We start from the raw sequence: 26,926 nt of genomic DNA, 5'->3' as shown, positions 1-26,926 counted from the left end.
CTATAGCCTGGCACATGCATTCTCCAAAATCCCACAAGACCTAGGAAAGCTTGTGAGCTTTCCTCAGGAGGAAAGCTGTTCCTCCTGAACAACCACTACGCGTTTGAGGCCTTGCTTCCCAGGACGTGGCCGAACACCGCTCACTGATGCGAAGTAGAGAATAATTTTTTCTCTCTCTGTGCTTCCGCGCGGACTGATTGTTTCTTTTTTTTCTGTTTTTTCTCCCCATTCCCTTTCCCTTTAATTAAACCTTTCTCATCTCAAACCTCGAGTTCTCTGTGTTGTATTTTCTCCCCCTTCCTCTTTGAGGAGAGGGGGAGTGAGAGAGCGGTTGTGGTGGAGCTCGGCTGCCCACCTGAGTAAAACCACCACAGTTAGCAGCCATTTTCAATACTGATTTTTGTGTGTATTGCAGTATGCCACAAGTGGAGAGAATCTTCAGTTGTCCATGAGATTTCCCTTGGAAGAGAAACCCTCTAAAGCATTTAGAGCACATTAGCTATATTAACAGTCATTCATACCAATGGATTTTACCTAGGGAAAGCTAAATAGGGGCAATAAAGTTGTTTCATATGCAGGCTTTTCTAGCATTCTTCAGTACACAGAAATTACATGTAAATAATATAGAAAAGCTCACAAAGTTACACTAAGCCTTGTCTCTGCCAAAGGGATGTTCACTCTGAAATGGGGAAGTTTACAGATTTGGTAGAGATGTAAGATGTAGAACATACTTACACTCAATATGAGGTTGGAACTCTGTGATGTATGTATAATACACTTAGTCTGCACACATTTTCCACAACATTCACCTTCCACTGATTGCCGTTCATATCCCTAGATATTAAAATGAAATAAAAATGAGAGCTCTGATAGATGCATTGAGGAGAAATAAGTGAAAACATACTAACCTGTGAATTGATTATGCTTAGAAGTGTACTCTGCAATTTTGCTTTTCTGTGCCTGAATATCACTGACTCCACAGAATGCAAGTAATAAACTTAGGCTATAGATAGAATCAATTAAAGCACTGTAATAAATATACCTAATAACTAAATATCATTCCACTAAGTGCTCTACAGAAATTTGTTAGCTAATCCTACCAACATGAACTGAATACTGTTGACTACATTGCCAAGCTACATAAAACAAATTGCTCAAGGACAGTCAGTTTCCAAGCCAGAGTTGGATTCTGGATTTCTGCTCCCTATCCTTCAGTTATGCAACAAATTGATCACAGTATTTTTCATGCACATGTGTATTTTAGTTTTGTTTATTTGTTTAAGTTTGTCACTTACAGGTTCACAATATGTGTCACATGGAACGTGTTCACAGGAGATGACATTCAGTTGAGTGCTGACATTAACTTCGTTAGTGCAGAAGCAATTCTGACACTTATCAACAAAGACTGAGGAATTAGGCTATAAATTTAAAGAAACAAAGGTTCATGTATTAATGAGATATTATGTGTGACAGACATTACTTAATTCCCAGAAGCCTTTTGACCAAGCAATGGAATAGGAATCCATCATATACACTACTGGATAGCTATTTAGCTAGCTGTTTATGACATCATCATCAATATTGAACTTAATTTAGTATGTCTTCATTGAAGTCCTACACAGCAATGATGAACTCAGATATTAAAAGCAGAGAAGTCAACATATACAATAAATCAATTACTAGACTCAAAAGAACTTAACTGGGAATCTAAGTCCATTCAGAATAACCCTTCTTTAAAAATCTTTTCATTTCAGAAAGCAGAGTCTTAAAACTGAAATAAAGTGCTGACCGAAAGTGTGGACTAAATTTAAAAATGCATACACACTTTACTCTAAAACCATATCCCTCTCTGGTACTGACATTTAGAAACAATTCTTCAGTCTCTCACACGGCAACATTTTCAGAAAAATTTTAAACTATGCTGAGCTGATAAATCCCTGACAGGAATCTGAAATTTTCTAAAATATTCTTTCTACTGGATAAACCTCCTCATAGCACCTCAGCTAAAGTATGCTAATTGGTCTTTCAAGCATTTTCAGAATACTTTTGAAACAGGAACTTACCAAGAACTCAGCATTCTGATGTACACAAACCCTCTTGGGAACTGTTAACAAGGAAGGAGTTAGGCAGTTACATCAGGGGAAAAAAGAATCTTTACCCGACTCTAGTTACACTCATTTCTTCCACAATGAATCACAATGCTTATGTTCAAATACATGGGTTGTTTTCCATTTCTAGTAGCATATAAGGCTTATATAAAGTAAAATAACAAATACTTCACATGCAAAAAGGGAGGAAGATTTGGCCCAATATACGTAGTCCGGTTCATAGCCAAGAATGTTCACCTGACAGTTACAAGAAGTTACCTGTTTCAATTACTAAGAATAAAACGGACTTTGTACTGCTATCTTCTCTTGGGCACACTAACAGGGACATTTTGCTAGGTTAAACTGAGACCACAATCTCAGTTAATTCTGTAGCTTTTCTCACAGGTACTTACAACCAGGAAAGCTGCACTTGAACTACCAGAGCTCTATATGATTTTGCAGCTGTGTGTCATAACCATGGCAGTAATAACCAATGTTAATAGTAACCAATTCATGCAATCCAACTGGGTTTATTAGCTCTTTCAGTATTACATACAGTCTCATTAAGCCTGATACTAAATTATATAATGCTAGTCATTGTAATATATTTCCACAGTACTTACCACACTCGTACACAGGACAGCACTGATCACTGGGAATATAAGAATAAACTTCAAATCCCAGTGTACACTTGGGGGATTCAGTTGTGCACAAGCTTGTATTGCATTCTGAAAAAAAAAAAAAAAAAAAAAAAAAAAAAAAGAGAGAAACACAGAAAGTATATTAAATCACGGCTAGAAAGAGGCATCTCTCAAACTCCCACCTGATAACTTAAGATAGACTTTTCGCTGCTAGGGAATATTCCAGATTCTCCTCAAAGAAAAAAAAAAAATCAGAAAAAGGACACATTTTTCCTAGTGAATCAAGGCACTGGATGGGGGGCCTACACTCGTTTATGAAACTTCTAGTATGTAATTATCAAGTATAAGAAAAGTATCACAATTTTTTGCAGAGTAACAGTGAACAATTGTTATAGTACTCTGTCCAAGATTGTAGGCAACTGCTGCTAAATGAAAACCTTACAGCCACACAGAATTCTGTGATCTGCATTTTACTTTAACAAAATGGGATTCTAAACTCAAGAACTCATTCAGTTCAGATTCAGTTATGTTGAAACCCAGAATTGTAAATCTTGTTATGCTGAGTCACTTCAATATTAAAATATTAAAATATTAAAATGAATTTTCCATAACACTGGACAAACTGATTTTAAAAAGCATGATATTATTTTGTGACTCCCTATTGCAGGTCTCTGGTGCTAAACTAGTTCAGGTTCTCTTTTCAGTTCATAAAGGTTAGAGAAAGGCTAGAAACAAAAGTAAAAACTCACTGCAGGTGACAATGGGGCAGCAGGAATCTTCAGGATTGACTTCATTGACCTCATAGAAGCCGTTTCCATTACAACTCTGCTTATTTTGACTGGGACATTTGTGAGGCTCACATACAATGCCATTTCCACCTTCTAGGCAAATACAGTCCTGACAGTCTGCTGTAAACCTTTCCCCAAACTGTCATTAAAGAAAATAACGTGAGTGATTGCATAGTTACCAATTAAAAAGAACAGAAATAAAAGCAGGAATGAAACGCTGGGAAATGACAAAACAGAGAATATTTTTTTCTCCTCATCCCAAACCTCTTCTTGAAATACAAAAGCAAACGTACCTCTCTTGGTATCATATCCAATCCAACACAGCCTGTGAAAATATCAAAATACATTTCCATTACCACTTATATAACAGTAGATATCTCCACTATATGTTGCATGAATACTGCATACAGTCAGATCTATGTTGTATGCATCAGAAGGAAATAACAAAAAGGAAACAAACATGCATCCAATTGAAGTGGTTAAACTCACCGCAGGTGTTTACACAGACATCCACACCAGAGTCATACAGCATTGTACCATTAGGACAGAAACAGCCTTCCACTTGTTTAACTGCAGTTTCATTCTGTTGACTGTATGAGACAAAATGTTCAGAGGAGCACCATCACTGTCACAGGCATGCAGAGGAAGGTTAAGCTGGATAACCATTAATTGAAAATAACAGAGCAATTAACCTGCAGACTTGCGATTCAGGGCTTTTTCATGTTTGATTTAGCCAAATAAAAAGTACAGGCACCCAGATTTAGGATCAAGAGAACAGTGGTAACAAATAGGATAGTCAGCTAAAGACAGGACAGGAGGCTGTTTGACTTCTCTCATCCACTTATCCTTTAGGTATGACTGAACAAATATATGAGATCTAACAGTGAAGGAACTCTTTACCTTGATTTGCAGGTTATCTCTTTACTAGGACCACATGCTCTATATTCTTTATGTTTGGGACATTCATAAGCTGGAATAGGAAAATAAAAAAGAGGAACAGCTCAGGGAAAATAACATAGAAAAATCCCATGACCTTATGACAAGAAATTAAACACTACTCATTTTCCTATGTATCTTTGACAATCTTGAAAAGCATAGAGATTAAATAGTTACCAGACTCACGTCTCTGAGTGGGATTACTTTATACAATTTAGCCAGAGGTATAGCACGATACTTTAAATTTAAGGAGATAAAGCCAGGAGTCTATGTCCTGAATACAACTTTTTCATAATTCTGGTCTCTTTTGTGTAAGTTCTCAAAGAGGAGCGTATTCCTACCCTCCCATCCTCTTCTGATTACACTAAATACATGAATGATCTGCCAATGCCTGTAAAATATACAGTTGATTCTGCTAAAAAAAAAAAAAAAAAAAAAAAAAAGTATCTATTAATACAAATGTTTCTGATATGGTAAACGATGCATATTGCAGGCTCATTTATCATTTCCATTTATAAAAATGTTACCTGCAATATGTCATAAAGCAATATGGCATCATTAGGACATTATCATAGAATCACAGAATGGTTTGGGTTGGAGGGATCCCTGAAGACCGTGTAGTCCAGCTCCCTACCATGCTCCCTAGCATAGGCTTTTCCCACGGTTCAAACTGAAATAGCTGAAATAGTTCAGTACAAGCTTCCCTAACAGTTCATGATAAAACAGCTAAATACTTACAGCAAACACCATTGGTATGACTTCTCCAGTCGATGCAGACATTTTGATCAGCACAGATGGTAGCATAGATCTGCAGACTTGAGCATTCCAGGTCTAAGCTGGGAAGTGCACAACTATCAAAAACACAGGCTGCATAGAACCTATCAGGGTTAACAACAGCATGGCACTTCTCGAACACACTAGAAATAGAAACATATGTCATTATTAGTTACAGAATAAACCATGAATTCTCCAGTGTGCTTAGCATATTATAATGTGGCAACAGTGACACTTAAAGAGATGTGAACAAGGACTATTACTGAGAGATTTCTACTAAGAGCACTCGATTAGATTATAACCTATCAACATATTTTAAAGAATTCTCCCCTCATCTACAAAACAACCAGGCACCGCTATTTTCTGTCCAGGAGCTACATGATTATTATCAAGTGTAAAGAGGGACTACGTTTCAAACTAGATTTTATTCAAACTATTTTTAATTCTGGCCAAGTTCCTAAAATGAAGATCTCTTTCTTCAGTTGGTCTCTGCTGCTAAGTAAGGATAGGAAAAGGCCAGAGCATAGGACAGTGAGAGCAGAAAGCACAGAAGAAAGTGAGAACATCAGGAAAGGCTAAAGTAGCAGTCAAATGGTTGGGAGTAAGCTGTATCAGCAAAGAATGACATCTAGAAACAGCAAAAGAAATGGAAGAAACCTACAGAGCTACTAGATGGAAGTAGCCACTAAATGGAAGAATAGATGGAAGAATAGTTAGAACATTTTGTATGAAGAAATGAACCCCAGAATTGCCACTTAACTTAAAAATCAAATTCTTATAAGCACCAGAGGACTACCTTCCCAAAATAAGCTTGCAGATGGAAGATTCTTTGCAAGGCTGTCCTGTGGTTGTGCCAGGTGATTTTGTAGGAATTAGGCCTGGGGAGCATTGCGGTTTGGAGGGATCAACAATTTGCCAATGATCTGCCATGGTTTCACAGTTTTCTGCGATGTTTCCATTTGGTAACCTGCAGTCATCTGCTGTGTTGTTATTGCAAGTACCTAAAATGGGTAGGGGAAGAAAGAATTCACTCACAGATTTGTTATCAAATGCCACTCATCTCTCTGGCATTGTTGTCATTTACTTGTTTGTGGTTTTCTGAGAGTATAAAAAACATAACGGTAAGACTTACCACACTGTCCTTGAGTGTTGTTGCCAAACAGGCTGTAGGGCATTCTGATAGAAAAGGACAAGCCATTGTAGGACACATTCATTTTAAGCTCAGGAATTTCCACTACATGATTTATGCCTGACTCATAGATGCTCACTCCAAATTTTTTATAAGGCAAAGCCACTGTCTGTTTGTTTACAGTCACCTGATAAATAAAATAGAAAAGAGACATATATTTCATTTGATTTCAGAAAACAATCAACTGTTCATTACTTAGCATTGGAGATGCAAATGTAAAGGCAAATAATGTGCATTTAGTTTATAACAATTGTCCCTGTGTTTCCTTTTACATTACTGAAAAGTCAAACTTGCTTTCTTGAAGCCAAAGAAAAGGCCTATCATCCACTAATAAACTAGACTACAGTTTGGAGTTTAGACCAGCAAACACTCCATAGATTTGTTAGAATGACTATGGCATTGAGGACACCTTGTACAAGTACAATATAAAATTATCCTAAATTCTGAGTGCACAGAGTTTTATCCTTCTTGGAACCACCCAAATCACCAAAATAAAAGGAATATGTTTGCAGCATTTTTTAAAGGAAATAATTATAAGGAAACTGCAGGAAAGCACTAAGACAAAATCTGTATTATTTATTTAAAGACTTTGCCTTGATATACATATGAAATTAACACTGATAGTTTTATTCAGCATAACTGACTTAATTGCTTTAGAGAAAAAAAGAAGTCTATATGTTGGAAATTTTCAATAATTTCACAGATTTTTTCAATCATTTCAAGAATCACAGAATAGCTGATGTTGAAAGAGACCTCTGGAGTCATCTGGTCCAACTCTCCAGCTCAACCAGGGCCACCTGCTTTTCCAGAATCATGTCCAAGCAGCTTTTGTATAGCTCCAAATAGAGAGCTTTGCCTAATGCGGTCCATGATACCATTCACCTTTTTAGTGGCAAGAGCACATTTGCTGCAACCTAATTTGTAATATTCCCACACAGTAACATTCAAAACAAACACACAAACACATCAACCCCACAAAAAACTAAAAAAACTTGTTACCCAATTTTGAATTCCCAAAGTTAGGACATGATATTTACCAATTAGATAAACACACAGGAGCCCCTCTGAAAAATGAAAAAGGTGACACCAATCTAAGATAGTAAGGATCATTTCTTAAAAGCTTAAGCTAGTACTTTAATTGCTATGTCTAGTTTATGTTGTATCCTCCCATTCAACATTCATTCTTTTTCTTTCTTACATCAATGTCAACTGTAAATTAATTTATTTTATACCCTTAACTCTTAGCTATTCATCCATGTTTATGTATTTAGAAGAGATAAGGCACTGCAAATATTTATTATAAAAAAGGGATAAAAAACAATTTGTAGAATATTTTTCCAGTATTCAGATTCAGAAAAGAAGACCTTTCTTCCCTGCAGTCCTAATTTATAATCCACTGACTCTATTTTTATTTTTTTCCTAATAATGTATAATTACCAGATTCATACTTTATAAATAGTTCAGTCAGGAAATCAAAGGTAATATTCTCCAATACCTCTACTCGTAGGGTATTTAGTTCTACTGTTGCTATGCGCACTTCCTGAGTCTCATGTCTCACAATGAGCGTTCGTGGACATGAGACTACATCCCGTGCATCACAATGGTAGTTATCAATGTAGACACCAAAGTTGTCGACTGTTTTATTAATCTCTTCCACAAGAACATATGTGCAATTCCCTTGATAGCTGTAGTACAATCCATCAAAAGTCATGTAGTGTGGGTCTCCCCAGCCAGTGCAGTAGCCTGTAAAAACATAAAGCTAGTTTAGCTTCTTATGGTAACATACAAAATCTGATCAAACTACAAAAAAAATCCGTAGGTGTGGGATTCACCTCATCTTACTTTAAGCATTTAAATATTTAAAGTGTATCTGCCAATGCATAAGCTCATTTCTAAAACTCATCAATAATAGAAAAACAAAACAACTACCAAAAAACAAAGCAAACAAACAAACAAAACACACACACACCAAAAAAACAAACAAACAAACAAAAAAAAAACAACAGACTTTCAGGGCACAGTATATCTGACATTTCTGAAAAACAACTGAGAATAGGATTAATCATGCCCTAGAAGAACCTTTACAGATCACCTCAACAAGTAACTTATATGCAGACCTCTAGTCTATAGATGTCAGCATCTGGACATTTAAATTCTACCATAGGAGACCAATTTGTTCTACTAACAGAACAGTGATGTTGAAATAATGACAACCAAATTAAGTTTTACTTTGTTAAGTAAAAAGGATCAATATAGGACTCTAAAAGAGACCAATGCTGGCAGTCTGAGGGCCACATCTTGCACAACACTTAGTCCTTGATAAACAGCGCTGTTCTTTACACTAGTATTGTTCACACAGGAAAAAAATATTTCTTAAAATATATACTTACAATCACACTCCCAATGCCAACAGCATTGATCATCATCAAGGACTTGCACAGGAGCAAGACCATTGGCGCATGTGGGTTTAGGAGGTGGCTCACAGATGACTGGAAACAGCTGGACTGTATTGTTTTCTACACATACTGCCATAGTGCAGTTACACGGCCACCATGACTGACCTGGCTGTATTTGGAAAAAGAGAGAACAAGAGAGAGAGAAGCCTTATTGAGCAGTCAGAGTGAGTCAGATGGGTAACTTGAATACCTTTTGCAGAGTTTTAAAACACCTTATATTTATTGACAATATTTTTTTCCAGCAGAAGTCTGAAATTGGGAAGGAAGAGCAGCATTCAGCACCATCAAGGTCTTTGAGATAATCTAGCTTTAGTGAAAGCTGCTAAGTGAAAGGCATTAATTATGAATCATGCCAGTAACCAAAAAGCAAAATTGCCTCTAGCAGTTTCAGTTGTATAAAAGTAAGATCTCTTATCTAATTTCATTACCCAGGCTTCCCTCCAACAGTGAAAGACAAGTATGCTCAATCACCTTCCATGGATGTTTAGAACAGATTAACAGCTGAAGCTACAATGAACACCAGCAATTTGGGGAGTAATGTCTAAGGCAATTATAAGCATGCATTGTGAGTGTATGTATTTTTTCTAACTTGGACCATCTTACAGCCGCTAATTATTTGTATACCAGCAAAACTAGGTGGTTTCAAAAAACTTAGAATTGGAGTGAAAATTCATAAGCATTTGAAAGTGGTGATCTGTTTCACAGTTAGCTCTTGAAATCAGACTATGACCAAATATAACTGCAGAATAATTCCAAACACCGACCAGTTCAATCCAATGTTTTCTTGTTGGGCATTTGCACTGTAATTACAACAAACCGCGTGGACATATTCAAAACCAGAAATAAGAAAAGAAAGACTTAGTCCTTAGTTAACTCCTCAGAAAAGCTTTTCTACAATAAAGAGAAAGATTTATCTGTACTCTACCTCCTTGAATGGAGAATGCCTTTTAAAAGCTATTGTTGAAGAGCTAATACCAGTATACTTGATAAAAAAAAAAAAAAAAAAAAAAAAAAACACAACAGAATGAACAGATACCTCATTTTCTATCCAGATAAATGTTTACACTCTATGATAATAACACTGTAATTATGTACCTAGACACCTTTGAAATAACAATGATATAAATCAAAAAATAAAATCTACTAACCGCATATGTTTCATTAGGTGAAATGGTACAATTATTTGAGCCAGAACTGGGAGTTGAACTTGAAGTACTGAGTGTAGTAACTGTGGAACTTCCAGGAACAGTGACTGCACTTGATGTTGGAGTAGTGCCAGAAGTACTAGTTGAACCAGGAGGAACAATTGCAGATGTGGTAATGGTGGTTGAAGTGACATTGGTAAAAGGAATAGAGGTTGTTCCTGAAGTAGTGGTGAAAGATTTGGTGGGAGTTGTTCCTGAAGTAGTGACTTCTGATAGGGTTGTTGATACAGAAGAAGGTGAGGTACTTGTATATGGAGTTGACAATGGGGAAGACGATCCCAACGTTGGCGTGCTAAAAGTGATGGTAGGTGATGAAGTCGAAGAAAAACCAGTCCCAGTGCTACTTGATCCTGTTAAAGTAGTGACAAAATGAGAACTAGTTACTGAAAAGACACAGTGGTTTACAGAAAGATGGGAACCTAACGTTTGGTATTAAAACATCGGCATTCTAAAGAGTGTAAAAATAGAACAAAACAAAACAAAACAAAAAAAAAAAAAAAAAAGAAAAGGAAATTTAGATACGAAAAAGAAGAAAAAACAATTTCAAACATCCAGTCTGGAAGAATCTCCACAGCATCTGAGGAAATGCGGAACACAACACTTTAGGCCCAGAAAACATAGATCCTCCTAAACTCCATGGAGAAAGCCCTGGAATAACAGAAACCAAAGCGCGGGATGTCATGAAGGACGTGGCTCCACTGAGCCTTAGCAGCTGCTGCAGCAATATCTGCGCTAGACCACAGCCAGCCCTTTGGAAACTGCTCCACCACATATTCCCATGCTGCGCTAGGAAAGTCGGGCTCACTGTGCTGCTTCATCCTTCTCTTGTGAGCACGCAAGCTCTCGCTCTGGGCCTGAATGCCACAATTGCTTTCCGTTACCACTGTTAGAAACTGTTGAGGACACACAGAGGCCTGCCTCAGAACCGGCTACCTTTGTGCTAGTACAGCGAGCCGTGAAGATATGCGTAGGAGATGCAGGAGCACTGCATACACCAGAAGAGCACAGGGCTAATGCAGCACAAGAAAGGGAAGAACGTCAGCAAAAGCAGCGTCCCAACAGCGCCTGGAACCACATGGACGCAAAAGACAAGCCCCCCTGGCCTCGCACACACCGCCTCCCGCTCAGGACGTTCTCTCCAGCTGAAGGACGAAGCCCCGCAGCAGCAAACGCAAGACTTCCACTCCCATCCCTATCTGACTCAGCCGCCCAGAGGCCCCAGGCTGGAACGGCATCCACAGAGCCCTGCGGCGTCGGGCAACACCACAGCTTCTGCCCAGGACCCCTGCACCCTCCTCACCTCCACACAGCCAGCCCCAGGTCAAGCACTGGGCACCAGCGCTTTTCGGGAAGGCTCAACAACTCCTCCCAGCCCTCATGCCACACAGAAAGTGCACACAAGTCGAGGTGCTCACAGACCTTCATTTCTCCCCCTACAAGGAAACCCGTGTCCCTATGGCCTGACAATTACCTTCGCTTGTCGAAGACGGTGGTGTCAGGGAGGTGGTGTGTGTCGGTGTGGGCGGGGATGTGCTGGTAGTAGTCAGGGTAGTCGGGGACGTGGTCGGTGGAGGAGTAACAGGCGTTGTCCCCGGGGTGCTGCTGCTGGAGGACGTCGTGCCACTGGTGGTACTGCTGGGACCTGGCGTCGATGTTGGCGGGAGAGTGGTGGTCGACACAGGCGCAGTTGTGGTACCGGGGGGAGTGGTGCCTGTCGTCGATGTTGGCGGGAGAGTGGTGGTCGACACAGTTTCAACGGTTGTGGAGCCGGGGGGACTGGTTCCTGAGAAAACACAGTGCTTTATTGCAAACCGGCAAACGGCGTTTGGTATTAACCTCCGTGGCTTTCCAGCAACCTCAGGAAACGCCATCAACCTGAGCAGAGGAAATGCCGACAGGAATAAAGCAGCACCAGTTCTCCGCGTGGCTCTTGCAGAAGAACGTGGGGATCACAGACCGAATCTCCCACGGCTTGCACGGCACTCAGATGCCAACACTTCTGCAGGGAACAGCGCTGCATGCAACAGCCCTCTGGAGCCTGAAAACTCTACACTGCACAGAAGAGCTCAGCACTCCCAAATCCAGATGAATTCACGGAGTTCGTCAGCCAGCTCTTTGCTTCCTTCCCTATTGCTCTCACCCTATATGCCATGGACAGATCCCCGCTCCATGTGCGTGAAATCAGGGGGCGTGTTCACTCCAGAAGCCCTTCCTCTCTGTGGGCCTTGGCTCCTCTGAGGCTAAGCAGCTGCTGCACCAGTATCTGCGCTAGACCTCGGCCAGCCCCTTGGAAACCGCTCCCCCACATATTCCCAGGCTGGGCTAGGAAAGTCGGGCTCACTGTGCTGCTTCATCCTTCTCTTGTGAGCACGCAAGCTCTCGCTCTGGGCCTGAATGCCACAATTGCTTTCCGTTACCACTGTTAGAAACTGTTGAGGACACACAGAGGCCTGCCTCAGAACCGGCTACCTTTGTGCTAGTACAGCGAGCCGTGAAGATATGCGTAGGAGATGCAGGAGCACTGCATACACCAGAAAAACACAGGGCTAATGCAGCACAAGAAAGGGAAGAACGTCAGCAAATGCAGCGTCCCAACAGCGACTGGAACCACATGGACGCAAAAGACAAGCCCCCCTGGCCTCGCACACACCGCCTCCCGCTCAGGACGTTCTCTCCAGCTGAAGGACGAAGCCCCGCAGCAGCAAACGCAAGACTTCCACTCCCATCCCTATCTGACTCAGCCGCCCAGAGGCCCCAGGCTGGAACGGCATCCACAGAGCCCTGCGGCGTCGGGCAACACCACAGCTTCTGCCCAGGACCCCTGCACCCTCCTCACCTCCACACAGCCAGCCCCAGGTCAAGCACTGGGCACCAGCGCTTTTCGGGAAGGCTCAACAACTCCTCCCAGCCCTCATGCCACACAGAAAGTGCACACAAGTCGAGGTGCTCACAGACCTTCATTTCTCCCCCTACAAGGAAACCCGTGTCCCTATGGCCTGACAATTACCTTCGCTTGTCGAAGACGGTGGTGTCAGGGAGGTGGTGTGTGTCGGTGTGGGCGGGGATGTGCTGGTAGTAGTCAGGGTAGTCGGGGACGTGGTCGGTGGAGGAGTAACAGGCGTTGTCCCCGGGGTGCTGCTGCTGGAGGACGTCGTGCCACTGGTGGTACTGCTGGGACCTGGCGTCGATGTTGGCGGGAGAGTGGTGGTCGAAACAGGCGCAGTTGTGGTACCGGGGGGAGTGGTGCCTGTCGTCGATGTTGGCGGGAGAGTGGTGGTCGACACAGTTTCAACGGTTGTGGAGCCGGGGGGACTGGTTCCTGAGAAAACACAGTGCTTTATTGCAAACCGGCAAACGGCATTTGGTATTAACCTCCGTGGCTTTCCAGCAACCTCAGGAAACGCCATCAACCTGAGCAGAGGAAATGCCGACAGGAATAAAGCAGCACCAGTTCTCCGCGTGGCTCTTGCAGAAGAACGTGGGGATCACAGACCGAATCTCCTACGGCTTGCACGGCACTCAGATGCCAACACTTCTGCAGGGAACAGCGCTGCATGCAACAGCCCTCTGGAGCCTGAAAACTCTACACTGCACAGAAGAGCTCAGCACTCCCAAATCCAAACGAATTCACGGAGTTCGTCAGCCAGCTCTTTGCTTCCTTCCCTATTGCTCTCACCCTATATGCCATGGACAGATCCCCGCTCCATGTGCGTGAAATCAGGGGGCGTGTTCACTCCAGAAGCCCTTCCTCTCTGTGGGCCTTGGCTCCTCTGAGGCTAAGCAGCTGCTGCACCAGTATCTGCGCTAGACCTCGGCCAGCCCCTTGGAAACCGCTCCCCCACATATTCCCAGGCTGGGCTAGGAAAGTCGGGCTCACTGTGCTGCTTCATCCTTCTCTTGTGAGCACGCAAGCTCTCGCTCTGGGCCTGAATGCCACAATTGCTTTCCGTTACCACTGTTAGAAACTGTTGAGGACACACAGAGGCCTGCCTCAGAACCGGCTACCTTTGTGCTAGTACAGCGAGCCGTGAAGATATGCGTAGGAGATGCAGGAGCACTGCATACACCAGAAAAACACAGGGCTAATGCAGCACAAGAAAGGGAAGAACGTCAGCAAATGCAGCGTCCCAACAGCGACTGGAACCACATGGACGCAAAAGACAAGCCCCCCTGGCCTCGCACACACCGCCTCCCGCTCAGGACGTTCTCTCCAGCTGAAGGACGAAGCCCCGCAGCAGCAAACGCAAGACTTCCACTCCCATCCCTATCTGACTCAGCCGCCCAGAGGCCCCAGGCTGGAACGGCATCCACAGAGCCCTGCGGCGTCGGGCAACACCACAGCTTCTGCCCAGGACCCCTGCACCCTCCTCACCTCCACACAGCCAGCCCCAGGTCAAGCACTGGGCACCAGCGCTTTTCGGGAAGGCTCAACAACTCCTCCCAGCCCTCATGCCACACAGAAAGTGCACACAAGTCGAGGTGCTCACAGACCTTCATTTCTCCCCCTACAAGGAAACCCGTGTCCCTATGGCCTGACAATTACCTTCGCTTGTCGAAGACGGTGGTGTCAGGGAGGTGGTGTGTGTCGGTGTGGGCGGGGATGTGCTGGTAGTAGTCAGGGTAGTCGGGGACGTGGTCGGTGGAGGAGTAACAGGCGTTGTCCCCGGGGTGCTGCTGCTGGAGGACGTCGTGCCACTGGTGGTACTGCTGGGACCTGGCGTCGATGTTGGCGGGAGAGTGGTGGTCGAAACAGGCGCAGTTGTGGTACCGGGGGGAGTGGTGCCTGTCGTCGATGTTGGCGGGAGAGTGGTGGTCGACACAGTTTCAACGGTTGTGGAGCCGGGGGGACTGGTTCCTGAGAAAACACAGTGCTTTATTGCAAACCGGCAAACGGCATTTGGTATTAACCTCCGTGGCTTTCCAGCAACCTCAGGAAACGCCATCAACCTGAGCAGAGGAAATGCCGACAGGAATAAAGCAGCACCAGTTCTCCGCGTGGCTCTTGCAGAAGAACGTGGGGATCACAGACCGAATCTCCTACGGCTTGCACGGCACTCAGATGCCAACACTTCTGCAGGGAACAGCGCTGCATGCAACAGCCCTCTGGAGCCTGAAAACTCTACACTGCACAGAAGAGCTCAGCACTCCCAAATCCAAACGAATTCACGGAGTTCGTCAGCCAGCTCTTTGCTTCCTTCCCTATTGCTCTCACCCTATATGCCATGGACAGATCCCCGCTCCATGTGCGTGAAATCAGGGGGCGTGTTCACTCCAGAAGCCCTTCCTCTCTGTGGGCCTTGGCTCCTCTGAGGCTAAGCAGCTGCTGCACCAGTATCTGCGCTAGACCTCGGCCAGCCCCTTGGAAACCGCTCCCCCACATATTCCCAGGCTGGGCTAGGAAAGTCGGGCTCACTGTGCTGCTTCATCCTTCTCTTGTGAGCACGCAAGCTCTTGCTCTGGGCCTGAATGCCACAATTGCTTTCCGTTACCACTGTTAGAAACTGTTGAGGAAACACAGAGGCCTGCCTCAGAACCGGCTACCTTTGTGCTAGTACAGCGAGCCGTGAAGATTTCCGTAGGAGATGCAGGAGCACTGCATACACCAGAAGAGCACAGGGCTAATGCAGCACAAGAAAGGGAAGAACGTCAGCAAATGCAGCGTCCCAACAGCGACTGGAACCACATGGACGCAAAAGACAAGCCCCCCTGGCCTCGCACACACCGCCTCCCGCTCAGGACGTTCTCTCCAGCTGAAGGACGAAGCCCCGCAGCAGCAAACGCAAGACTTCCACTCCCATCCCTATCTGACTCAGCCGCCCAGAGGCCCCAGGCTGGAACGGCATCCACAGAGCCCTGCGGCGTCGGGCAACACCACAGCTTCTGCCCAGGACCCCTGCACCCTCCTCACCTCCACACAGCCAGCCCCAGGTCAAGCACTGGGCACCAGCGCTTTTCGGGAAGGCTCAACAACTCCTCCCAGCCCTCATGCCACACAGAAAGTGCACACAAGTCGAGGTGCTCACAGACCTTCATTTCTCCCCCTACAAGGAAACCCGTGTCCCTGTGGCCTGACAATTACCTTCGCTTGTCGAAGACGGTGGTGTCAGGGAGGTGGTGTGTGTCGGCGTGGGCGGGGATGTGCTGGTAGTAGTCAGGGTAGTCGGGGACGTGGTCGGTGGAGGAGTAACAGGCGTTGTCCCCGGGGTGCTGCTGCTGGAGGACGTCGTGCCACTGGTGGTACTGCTGGGACCTGGCGTCGATGTTGGCGGGAGAGTGGTGGTCGACACAGGCGCAGTTGTGGTACCGGGGGGAGTGGTGCCTGTCGTCGATGTTGGCGGGAGAGTGGTGGTCGACACAGTTTCAACGGTTGTGGAGCCGGGGGGACTGGTTCCTGAGAAAACACAGTGCTTTATTGCAAACCGGCAAACGGCGTTTGGTATTAACCTCCGTGGCTTTCCAGCAACCTCAGGAAACGCCATCAACCTGAGCAGAGGAAATGCCGACAGGAATAAAGCAGCACCAGTTCTCCGCGTGGCTCTTGCAGAAGAACGTGGGGATCACAGACCGAATCTCCTACGGCTTGCACGGCACTCAGATGCCAACACTTCTGCAGGGAACAGCGCTGCATGCAACAGCCCTCTGGAGCCTGAAAACTCTACACTGCACAGAAGAGCTCAGCACTCCCAAATCCAAACGAATTCACGGAGTTCGTCAGCCAGCTCTTTGCTTCCTTCCCTATTGCTCTCACCCTATACGCCATGGACAGATCCCCGCTCCATGTGCGTGAAATCAGGGGGCGTGTTCACTCCAGAAGCCCTTCCTCTCTGTGGGCCTTGGCTCCTCTGAGGCTAAGCAGCTGCTGCACCAGTATCTGCGCTAGACCTCAGCCAGCCCTTTGGAAACTGCTCCCCCACATATTCCCAGGCTGGGCTAGGAAAGTCGGGCTCACTGTGCTGCTTCATCCTTCTCTTGTGAGCACGCAAGCTCTTGCTCTGGGCCTGAATGCCACAATTGCTTTCCGTTACCACTGTTAGAAACTGTTGAGGAAACACAGAGGCCTGCCTCAGAACCGGCTACCTTTGTGCTAGTACAGCGAGCCGTGAAGATTTCCGTAGGAGATGCAGGAGCACTGCATACACCAGAAGAGCACAGGGCTAATGCAGCACAAGAAAGGGAAGAACGTCAGCAAATGCAGCGTCCCAACAGCGACTGGAACCACATGGACGCAAAAGACAAGCCCCCCTGGCCTCGCACACACCGCCTCCCGCTCAGGACGTTCTCTCCAGCTGAAGGACGAAGCCCCGCAGCAGCAAACGCAAGACTTCCACTCCCATCCCTATCTGACTCAGCCGCCCAGAGGCCCCAGGCTGGAACGGCATCCACAGAGCCCTGCGGCGTCGGGCAACACCACAGCTTCTGCCCAGGACCCCTGCACCCTCCTCACCTCCACACAGCCAGCCCCAGGTCAAGCACTGGGCACCAGCGCTTTTCGGGAAGGCTCAACAACTCCTCCCAGCCCTCATGCCACACAGAAAGTGCACACAAGTCGAGGTGCTCACAGACCTTCATTTCTCCCCCTACAAGGAAACCCGTGTCCCTGTGGCCTGACAATTACCTTCGCTTGTCGAAGACGGTGGTGTCAGGGAGGTGGTGTGTGTCGGCGTGGGCGGGGATGTGCTGGTAGTAGTCAGGGTAGTCGGGGACGTGGTCGGTGGAGGAGTAACAGGCGTTGTCCCCGGGGTGCTGCTGCTGGAGGACGTCGTGCCACTGGTGGTACTGCTGGGACCTGGCGTCGATGTTGGCGGGAGAGTGGTGGTCGACACAGGCGCAGTTGTGGTACCGGGGGGAGTGGTGCCTGTCGTCGATGTTGGCGGGAGAGTGGTGGTCGACACAGTTTCAACGGTTGTGGAGCCGGGGGGACTGGTTCCTGAGAAAACACAGTGCTTTATTGCAAACCGGCAAACGGCGTTTGGTATTAACCTCCGTGGCTTTCCAGCAACCTCAGGAAACGCCATCAACCTGAGCAGAGGAAATGCCGACAGGAATAAAGCAGCACCAGTTCTCCGCGTGGCTCTTGCAGAAGAACGTGGGGATCACAGACCGAATCTCCTACGGCTTGCACGGCACTCAGATGCCAACACTTCTGCAGGGAACAGCGCTGCATGCAACAGCCCTCTGGAGCCTGAAAACTCTACACTGCACAGAAGAGCTCAGCACTCCCAAATCCAAACGAATTCACGGAGTTCGTCAGCCAGCTCTTTGCTTCCTTCCCTATTGCTCTCACCCTATACGCCATGGACAGATCCCCGCTCCATGTGCGTGAAATCAGGGGGCGTGTTCACTCCAGAAGCCCTTCCTCTCTGTGGGCCTTGGCTCCTCTGAGGCTAAGCAGCTGCTGCACCAGTATCTGCGCTAGACCTCAGCCAGCCCTTTGGAAACTGCTCCCCCACATATTCCCAGGCTGGGCTAGGAAAGTCGGGCTCACTGTGCTGCTTCATCCTTCTCTTGTGAGCACGCAAGCTCTTGCTCTGGGCCTGAATGCCACAATTGCTTTCCGTTACCACTGTTAGAAACTGTTGAGGAAACACAGAGGCCTGCCTCAGAACCGGCTACCTTTGTGCTAGTACAGCGAGCCGTGAAGATTTCCGTAGGAGATGCAGGAGCACTGCATACACCAGAAGAGCACAGGGCTAATGCAGCACAAGAAAGGGAAGAACGTCAGCAAATGCAGCGTCCCAACAGCGACTGGAACCACATGGACGCAAAAGACAAGCCCCCCTGGCCTCGCACACACCGCCTCCCGCTCAGGACGTTCTCTCCAGCTGAAGGACGAAGCCCCGCAGCAGCAAACGCAAGACTTCCACTCCCATCCCTATCTGACTCAGCCGCCCAGAGGCCCCAGGCTGGAACGGCATCCACAGAGCCCTGCGGCGTCGGGCAACACCACAGCTTCTGCCCAGGACCCCTGCACCCTCCTCACCTCCACACAGCCAGCCCCAGGTCAAGCACTGGGCACCAGCGCTTTTCGGGAAGGCTCAACAACTCCTCCCAGCCCTCATGCCACACAGAAAGTGCACACAAGTCGAGGTGCTCACAGACCTTCATTTCTCCCCCTACAAGGAAACCCGTGTCCCTATGGCCTGACAATTACCTTCGCTTGTCGAAGACGGTGGTGTCAGGGAGGTGGTGTGTGTCGGCGTGGGCGGGGATGTGCTGGTAGTAGTCAGGGTAGTCGGGGACGTGGTCGGTGGAGGAGTAACAGGCGTTGTCCCCGGGGTGCTGCTGCTGGAGGACGTCGTGCCACTGGTGGTACTGCTGGGACCTGGCGTCGATGTTGGCGGGAGAGTGGTGGTCGACACAGGCGCAGTTGTGGTACCGGGGGGAGTGGTGCCTGTCGTCGATGTTGGCGGGAGAGTGGTGGTCGACACAGTTTCAACGGTTGTGGAGCCGGGGGGACTGGTTCCTGAGAAAACACAGTGCTTTATTGCAAACCGGCAAACGGCGTTTGGTATTAACCTCCGTGGCTTTCCAGCAACCTCAGGAAACGCCATCAACCTGAGCAGAGGAAATGCCGACAGGAATAAAGCAGCACCAGTTCTCCGCGTGGCTCTTGCAGAAGAACGTGGGGATCACAGACCGAATCTCCTACGGCTTGCACGGCACTCAGATGCCAACACTTCTGCAGGGAACAGCGCTGCATGCAACAGCCCTCTGGAGCCTGAAAACTCTACACTGCACAGAAGAGCTCAGCACTCCCAAATCCAAACGAATTCACGGAGTTCGTCAGCCAGCTCTTTGCTTCCTTCCCTATTGCTCTCACCCTATACGCCATGGACAGATCCCCGCTCCATGTGCGTGAAATCAGGGGGCGTGTTCACTCCAGAAGCCCTTCCTCTCTGTGGGCCTTGGCTCCTCTGAGGCTAAGCAGCTGCTGCACCAGTATCTGCGCTAGACCTCAGCCAGCCCTTTGGAAACTGCTCCCCCACATATTCCCAGGCTGGGCTAGGAAAGTCGGGCTCACTGTGCTGCTTCATCCTTCTCTTGTGAGCACGCAAGCTCTTGCTCTGGGCCTGAATGCCACAATTGCTTTCCGTTACCACTGTTAGAAACTGTTGAGGAAACACAGAGGCCTGCCTCAGAACCGGCTACCTTTGTGCTAGTACAGCGAGCCGTGAAGATTTCCGTAGGAGATGCAGGAGCACTGCATACACCAGAAGAGCACAGGGCTAATGCAGCACAAGAAAGGGAAGAACGTCAGCAAATGCAGCGTCCCAACAGCGACTGGAACCACATGGACGCAAAAGACAAGCCCCCCTGGCCTCGCACACACCGCCTCCCGCTCAGGACGTTCTCTCCAGCTGAAGGACGAAGCCCCGCAGCAGCAAACGCAAGACTTCCACTCCCATCCCTATCTGACTCAGCCGCCCAGAGGCCCCAGGCTGGAACGGCATCCACAGAGCCCTGCGGCGTCGGGCAACACCACAGCTTCTGCCCAGGACCCCTGCACCCTCCTCACCTCCACACAGCCAGCCCCAGGTCAAGCACTGGGCACCAGCGCTTTTCGGGAAGGCTCAACAACTCCTCCCAGCCCTCATGCCACACAGAAAGTGCACACAAGTCGAGGTGCTCACAGACCTTCATTTCTCCCCCTACAAGGAAACCCGTGTCCCTATGGCCTGACAATTACCTTCGCTTGTCGAAGACGGTGGTGTCAGGGAGGTGGTGTGTGTCGGCGTGGGCGGGGATGTGCTGGTAGTAGTCAGGGTAGTCGGGGACGTGGTCGGTGGAGGAGTAACAGGCGTTGTCCCCGGGGTGCTGCTGCTGGAGGACGTCGTGCCACTGGTGGTACTGCTGGGACCTGGCGTCGATGTTGGCGGGAGAGTGGTGGTCGACACAGGCGCAGTTGTGGTACCGGGGGGAGTGGTGCCTGTCGTCGATGTTGGCGGGAGAGTGGTGGTCGACACAGTTTCAACGGTTGTGGAGCCGGGGGGACTGGTTCCTGAGAAAACACAGTGCTTTATTGCAAACCGGCAAACGGCGTTTGGTATTAACCTCCGTGGCTTTCCAGCAACCTCAGGAAACGCCATCAACCTGAGCAGAGGAAATGCCGACAGGAATAAAGCAGCACCAGTTCTCCGCGTGGCTCTTGCAGAAGAACGTGGGGATCACAGACCGAATCTCCTACGGCTTGCACGGCACTCAGATGCCAACACTTCTGCAGGGAACAGCGCTGCATGCAACAGCCCTCTGGAGCCTGAAAACTCTACACTGCACAGAAGAGCTCAGCACTCCCAAATCCAAACGAATTCACGGAGTTCGTCAGCCAGCTCTTTGCTTCCTTCCCTATTGCTCTCACCCTATACGCCATGGACAGATCCCCGCTCCATGTGCGTGAAATCAGGGGGCGTGTTCACTCCAGAAGCCCTTCCTCTCTGTGGGCCTTGGCTCCTCTGAGGCTAAGCAGCTGCTGCACCAGTATCTGCGCTAGACCTCAGCCAGCCCTTTGGAAACTGCTCCCCCACATATTCCCAGGCTGGGCTAGGAAAGTCGGGCTCACTGTGCTGCTTCATCCTTCTCTTGTGAGCACGCAAGCTCTTGCTCTGGGCCTGAATGCCACAATTGCTTTCCGTTACCACTGTTAGAAACTGTTGAGGAAACACAGAGGCCTGCCTCAGAACCGGCTACCTTTGTGCTAGTACAGCGAGCCGTGAAGATTTCCGTAGGAGATGCAGGAGCACTGCATACACCAGAAGAGCACAGGGCTAATGCAGCACAAGAAAGGGAAGAACGTCAGCAAATGCAGCGTCCCAACAGCGCCTGGAACCACATGGACGCAAAAGACAAGCCCCCCTGGCCTCGCACACACCGCCTCCCGCTCAGGACGTTCTCTCCAGCTGAAGGACGAAGCCCCGCAGCAGCAAACGCAAGACTTCCACTCCCATCCCTATCTGACTCAGCCGCCCAGAGGCCCCAGGCTGGAACGGCATCCACAGAGCCCTGCGGCGTCGGGCAACACCACAGCTTCTGCCCAGGACCCCTGCACCCTCCTCACCTCCACACAGCCAGCCCCAGGTCAAGCACTGGGCACCAGCGCTTTTCAGGAAAGCCCAACAACTCCTCCCAGCCCTCATGCCACACAGAAAGTGCACACAAGTCGAGGTGCTCACAGACCTTCATTTCTCCCCCTACAAGGAAACCCGTGTCCCTATGGCCTGACAATTACCTTCGCTTGTCGAAGACGGTGGTGTCAGGGAGGTGGTGTGTGTCGGCGTGGGCGGGGATGTGCTGGTAGTAGTCAGGGTAGTCGGGGACGTGGTCGGTGGAGGAGTAACAGGCGTTGTCCCCGGGGTGCTGCTGCTGGAGGACGTCGTGCCACTGGTGGTACTGCTGGGACCTGGCGTCGATGTTGGCGGGAGAGTGGTGGTCGACACAGGCGCAGTTGTGGTACCGGGGGGAGTGGTGCCTGTCGTCGATGTTGGCGGGAGAGTGGTGGTCGACACAGTTTCAACGGTTGTGGAGCCGGGGGGACTGGTTCCTGAGAAAACACAGTGCTTTATTGCAAACCGGCAAACGGCGTTTGGTATTAACCTCCGTGGTTTTCCAGCAACCTCAGGAAACGCCATCAACCTGAGCAGAGGAAATGCCGACAGGAATAAAGCAGCACCAGTTCTCCGCGTGGCTCTTGCAGAAGAACGTGGGGATCACAGACCGAATCTCCTACGGCTTGCACGGCACTCAGATGCCAACACTTCTGCAGGGAACAGCGCTGCATGCAACAGCCCTCTGGAGCCTGAAAACTCTACACTGCACAGAAGAGCTCAGCACTCCCAAATCCAAACGAATTCACGGAGTTCGTCAGCCAGCTCTTTGCTTCCTTCCCTATTGCTCTCACCCTATACGCCATGGACAGATCCCCGCTCCATGTGCGTGAAATCAGGGGGCGTGTTCACTCCAGAAGCCCTTCCTCTCTGTGGGCCTTGGCTCCTCTGAGGCTAAGCAGCTGCTGCACCAGTATCTGCGCTAGACCTCAGCCAGCCCTTTGGAAACTGCTCCCCCACATATTCCCAGGCTGGGCTAGGAAAGTCGGGCTCACTGTGCTGCTTCATCCTTCTCTTGTGAGCACGCAAGCTCTCGCTCTGGGCCTGAATGCCACAATTGCTTTCCGTTACCACTGTTAGAAACTGTTGAGGACACACAGAGGCCTGCCTCAGAACCGGCTACCTTTGTGCTAGTACAGCGAGCTGTGAAGATATGCGTAGGAGATGCAGGAGCACTGCATACACCAGAAGAGCACAGGGCTAATGCAGCACAAGAAAGGGAAGAACGTCAGCAAAAGCAGCGTCCCAACAGCGCCTGGAACCACATGGACGCAAAAGACAAGCCCCCCTGGCCTCGCACACACCGCCTCCCGCTCAGGATTTTCTCTCCAGCTGAAGGACGAAGCCCCGCAGCAGCAAACGCAAGACTTCCACTCCCATCCCTATCTGACTCAGCCGCCCAGAGGCCCCAGGCTGGAACGGCATCCACAGAGCCCTGCGGCGTTGGGCAACACCACAGCTTCTGCCCAGGACCCCTGCACCCTCCTCACCTCCACACAGCCAGCCCCAGGTCAAGCACTGGGCACCAGCGCTTTTCGGGAAGGCTCAACAACTCCTCCCAGCCCTCATGCCACACAGAAAGTGCACACAAGTCGAGGTGCTCACAGACCTTCATTTCTCCCCCTACAAGGAAACCCGTGTCCCTATGGCCTGACAATTACCTTCGCTTGTCGAAGACGGTGGTGTCAGGGAGGTGGTGTGTGTTGGTGTGGGCGGGGATGTGCTGGTAGTAGTCAGGGTAGTCGGGGACGTGGTCGGTGGAGGAGTAACAGGCGTTGTCCCCGGGGTGCTGCTGCTGGAGGACGTCGTGCCACTGGTGGTACTGCTGGGACCTGGCGTCGATGTTGGCGGGAGAGTGGTGGTCGACACAGGCGCAGTTGTGGTACCGGGGGGAGTGGTGCCTGTCGTCGATGTTGGCGGGAGAGTGGTGGTCGACACAGTTTCAACGGTTGTGGAGCCGGGGGGACTGGTTCCTGAGAAAACACAGTGCTTTATTGCAAACCGGCAAACGGCGTTTGGTATTAACCTCCGTGGCTTTCCAGCAACCTCAGGAAATGCCATCAACCTGAGCAGAGGAAATGCCGACAGGAATAAAGCAGCACCAGTTCTCCGCGTGGCTCTTGCAGAAGAACGTGGGGATCACAGACCGAATCTCCTACGGCTTGCACGGCACTCAGATGCCAACACTTCTGCAGGGAACAGCGCTGCATGCAACAGCCCTCTGGAGCCTGAAAACTCTACACTGCACAGAAGAGCTCAGCACTCCCAAATCCAGACGAATTCACGGAGTTCGTCAGCCAGCTCTTTGCTTCCTTCCCTATTGCTCTCACCCTATACGCCATGGACAGATCCCCGCTCCATGTGCGTGAAATCAGGGGGCGTGTTCACTCCAGAAGCCCTTCCTCTCTGTGGGCCTTGGCTCCTCTGAGGCTAAGCAGCTGCTGCACCAGTATCTGCGCTAGACCTCGGCCAGCCCCTTGGAAACCGCTCCCCCACATATTCCCAGGCTGGGCTAGGAAAGTCGGGCTCACTGTGCTGCTTCATCCTTCTCTTGTGAGCACGCAAGCTCTCGCTCTGGGCCTGAATGCCACAATTGCTTTCCGTTACCACTTTTAGAAACTGTTGAGGAAACACAGAGGCCTGCCTCAGAACCGGCTACCTTTGTGCTAGTACAGCGAGCTGTGAAGATATGCGTAGGAGATGCAGGAGCACTGCATACACCAGAAGAGCACAGGGCTAATGCAGCACATGAAAGGGAAGAACTTCAGCAAAAGCAGCGTCCCAACAGCGCCTGGAACCACATGGATGCAAAAGACAAGCCCCCCTGGCCTCGCACACACCGCCTCCCGCTCAGGACGTTCTCTCCAGCTGAAGGACGAAGCCCCGCAGCAGCAAACGCAAGACTTCCACTCCCATCCCTATCTGACTCAGCCGCCCAGAGGCCCCAGGCTGGAACGGCATCCACAGAGCCCTGCGGCGTTGGGCAACACCACAGCTTCTGCCCAGGACCCCTGCACCCTCCTCACCTCCACACAGCCAGCCCCAGGTCAAGCACTGGGCACCAGCGCTTTTCGGGAAGGCTCAACAACTCCTCCCAGCCCTCATGCCACACAGAAAGTGCACACAAGTCGAGGTGCTCACAGACCTTCATTTCTCCCCCTACAAGGAAACCCGTGTCCCTATGGCCTGACAATTACCTTTGCTTGTCGAGGACGGTGGTGTCAGGGAGGTGGTGTGTGTCGGTGTGGGTGGGGATGTGCTGGTAGTAGTCAGGGTAGTCGGGGACGTGGTCGGTGGAGGAGTAACAGGCGTTGTCCCCGGGGTGCTGCTGCTGGAGGACGTCGTGCCACTGGTGGTACTGCTGGGACCTGGCGTCGATGTTGGCGGGAGAGTGGTGGTCGACACAGGCGCAGTTGTGGTACCGGGGGGAATGGTGCCTGTCGTCGATGTTGGCGGGAGAGTGGTGGTCGACACAGTTTCAACGGTTGTGGAGCCGGGGGGACTGGTTCCTGAGAAAACACAGTGCTTTATTGCAAACCGGCAAACGGCGTTTGGTATTAACGTCCGTGGCTTTCCAGCAACCTCAGGAAACGCCATCAACCTGAGCAGAGGAAATGCCGACAGGAATAAAGCAGCACCAGTTCTCCGCGTGGCTCTTGCAGAAGAACGTGGGGATCACAGACCGAATCTCCCACGGCTTGCACGGCACTCAGATGCCAACACTTCTGCAGGGAACAGCGCTGCATGCAACAGCCCTCTGGAGCCTGAAAACTCTACACTGCACAGAAGAGCTCAGCACTCCAAAATCCAGACGAATTCACGGAGTTCGTCAGCCAGCTCTTTGCTTCCTTCCCTATTGCTCTCACCCTATATGCCATGGACAGATCCCCGCTCCATGTGCGTGAAATCAGGGGGCGTGTTCACTCCAGAAGCCCTTCCTCTCTGTGGGCCTTGGCTCCTCTGAGGCTAAGCAGCTGCTGCACCAGTATCTGCGCTAGACCTCGGCCACCCCTTGGAAACAGCTCCCCCACATATTCCCAGGCTGGGCTAGGAAAGTCGGGCTCACTGTGCTGCTTCATCCTTCTCTTGTGAGCACGCAAGCTCTCGCTCTGGGCCTGAATGCCACAATTGCTTTCCGTTACCACTGTTAGAAACTGTTGAGGACACACAGAGGCCTGCCTCAGAACCGGCTACCTTTGTGCTAGTACAGCGAGCCGTGAAGATATGCGTAGGAGATGCAGGAGCACTGCATACACCAGAAGAGCACAGGGCTAATGCAGCACAAGAAAGGGAAGAACGTCAGCAAAAGCAGCGTCCCAACAGCGCCTGGAACCACATGGACGCAAAAGACAAGCCCCCCTGGCCTCGCACACACCGCCTCCCGCTCAGGATGTTCTCTCCAGCTGAAGGACGAAGCCCCGCAGCAGCAAACGCAAGACTTCCACTCCCATCCCTATCTGACTCAGCCGCCCAGAGGCCCCAGGCTGGAACGGCATCCACAGAGCCCTGCGGCGTTGGGCAACACCACAGCTTCTGCCCAGGACCCCTGCACCCTCCTCACCTCCACACAGCCAGCCCCAGGTCAAGCACTGGGCACCAGCGCATTTCGGGAAGGCTCAACAACTCCTCCCAGCCCTCATGCCACACAGAAAGTGCACACAAGTCGAGGTGCTCACAGACCTTCATTTCTCCCCCTACAAGGAAACCCGTGTCCCTATGGCCTGACAATTACCTTCGCTTGTCGAAGACGGT

At 49.4% G+C, this 26,926-nt stretch overlaps 2 protein-coding genes across 2 annotated transcripts in view; both read right to left on the bottom strand.

The window, feature by feature from the left end:
* The window catches only part of MUC2 (mucin 2, oligomeric mucus/gel-forming), a 90,736-nt gene that overhangs the window by 3,577 nt on the left and 60,233 nt on the right, over positions 1 to 26,926 (bottom strand). The window contains exons 33-46 of the mRNA XM_084519630.1: positions 10,020 to 10,426; positions 8,806 to 8,980; positions 7,911 to 8,158; positions 6,359 to 6,542; positions 6,023 to 6,227; positions 5,191 to 5,369; positions 4,417 to 4,486; positions 4,006 to 4,106; positions 3,810 to 3,841; positions 3,478 to 3,655; positions 2,711 to 2,815; positions 2,064 to 2,104; positions 1,296 to 1,418; positions 736 to 834 (exon numbers count right to left, since the gene is read on the bottom strand). Of these exons, the coding sequence (XP_084375756.1) occupies positions 736 to 834; positions 1,296 to 1,418; positions 2,064 to 2,104; positions 2,711 to 2,815; positions 3,478 to 3,655; positions 3,810 to 3,841; positions 4,006 to 4,106; positions 4,417 to 4,486; positions 5,191 to 5,369; positions 6,023 to 6,227; positions 6,359 to 6,542; positions 7,911 to 8,158; positions 8,806 to 8,980; positions 10,020 to 10,426 (2,147 nt within the window). The remainder of the gene's footprint in view (positions 1 to 735; positions 835 to 1,295; positions 1,419 to 2,063; positions 2,105 to 2,710; positions 2,816 to 3,477; positions 3,656 to 3,809; positions 3,842 to 4,005; positions 4,107 to 4,416; positions 4,487 to 5,190; positions 5,370 to 6,022; positions 6,228 to 6,358; positions 6,543 to 7,910; positions 8,159 to 8,805; positions 8,981 to 10,019; positions 10,427 to 26,926) is intronic.
* Positions 18,558 to 21,163, bottom strand: LOC311438076 (uncharacterized protein; the record flags this gene model as incomplete). Its single annotated transcript, XM_084522125.1, has 3 exons — positions 18,558 to 18,649; positions 19,228 to 19,539; positions 20,764 to 21,163. 3 exons carry the CDS (start codon positions 21,161 to 21,163, stop codon positions 18,558 to 18,560), a joined length of 804 nt encoding a protein of 267 aa, XP_084378251.1.

This window comes from Aythya ferina (assembly GCF_964211825.1).
Source record: "Aythya ferina genome assembly, chromosome: 5".
NCBI classification, from domain to species: domain Eukaryota; kingdom Metazoa; phylum Chordata; class Aves; order Anseriformes; family Anatidae; genus Aythya; species Aythya ferina.
Note: the sequence above shows the minus strand (reverse complement) of the source record. Positions and strands in the feature narration are given on the sequence as shown.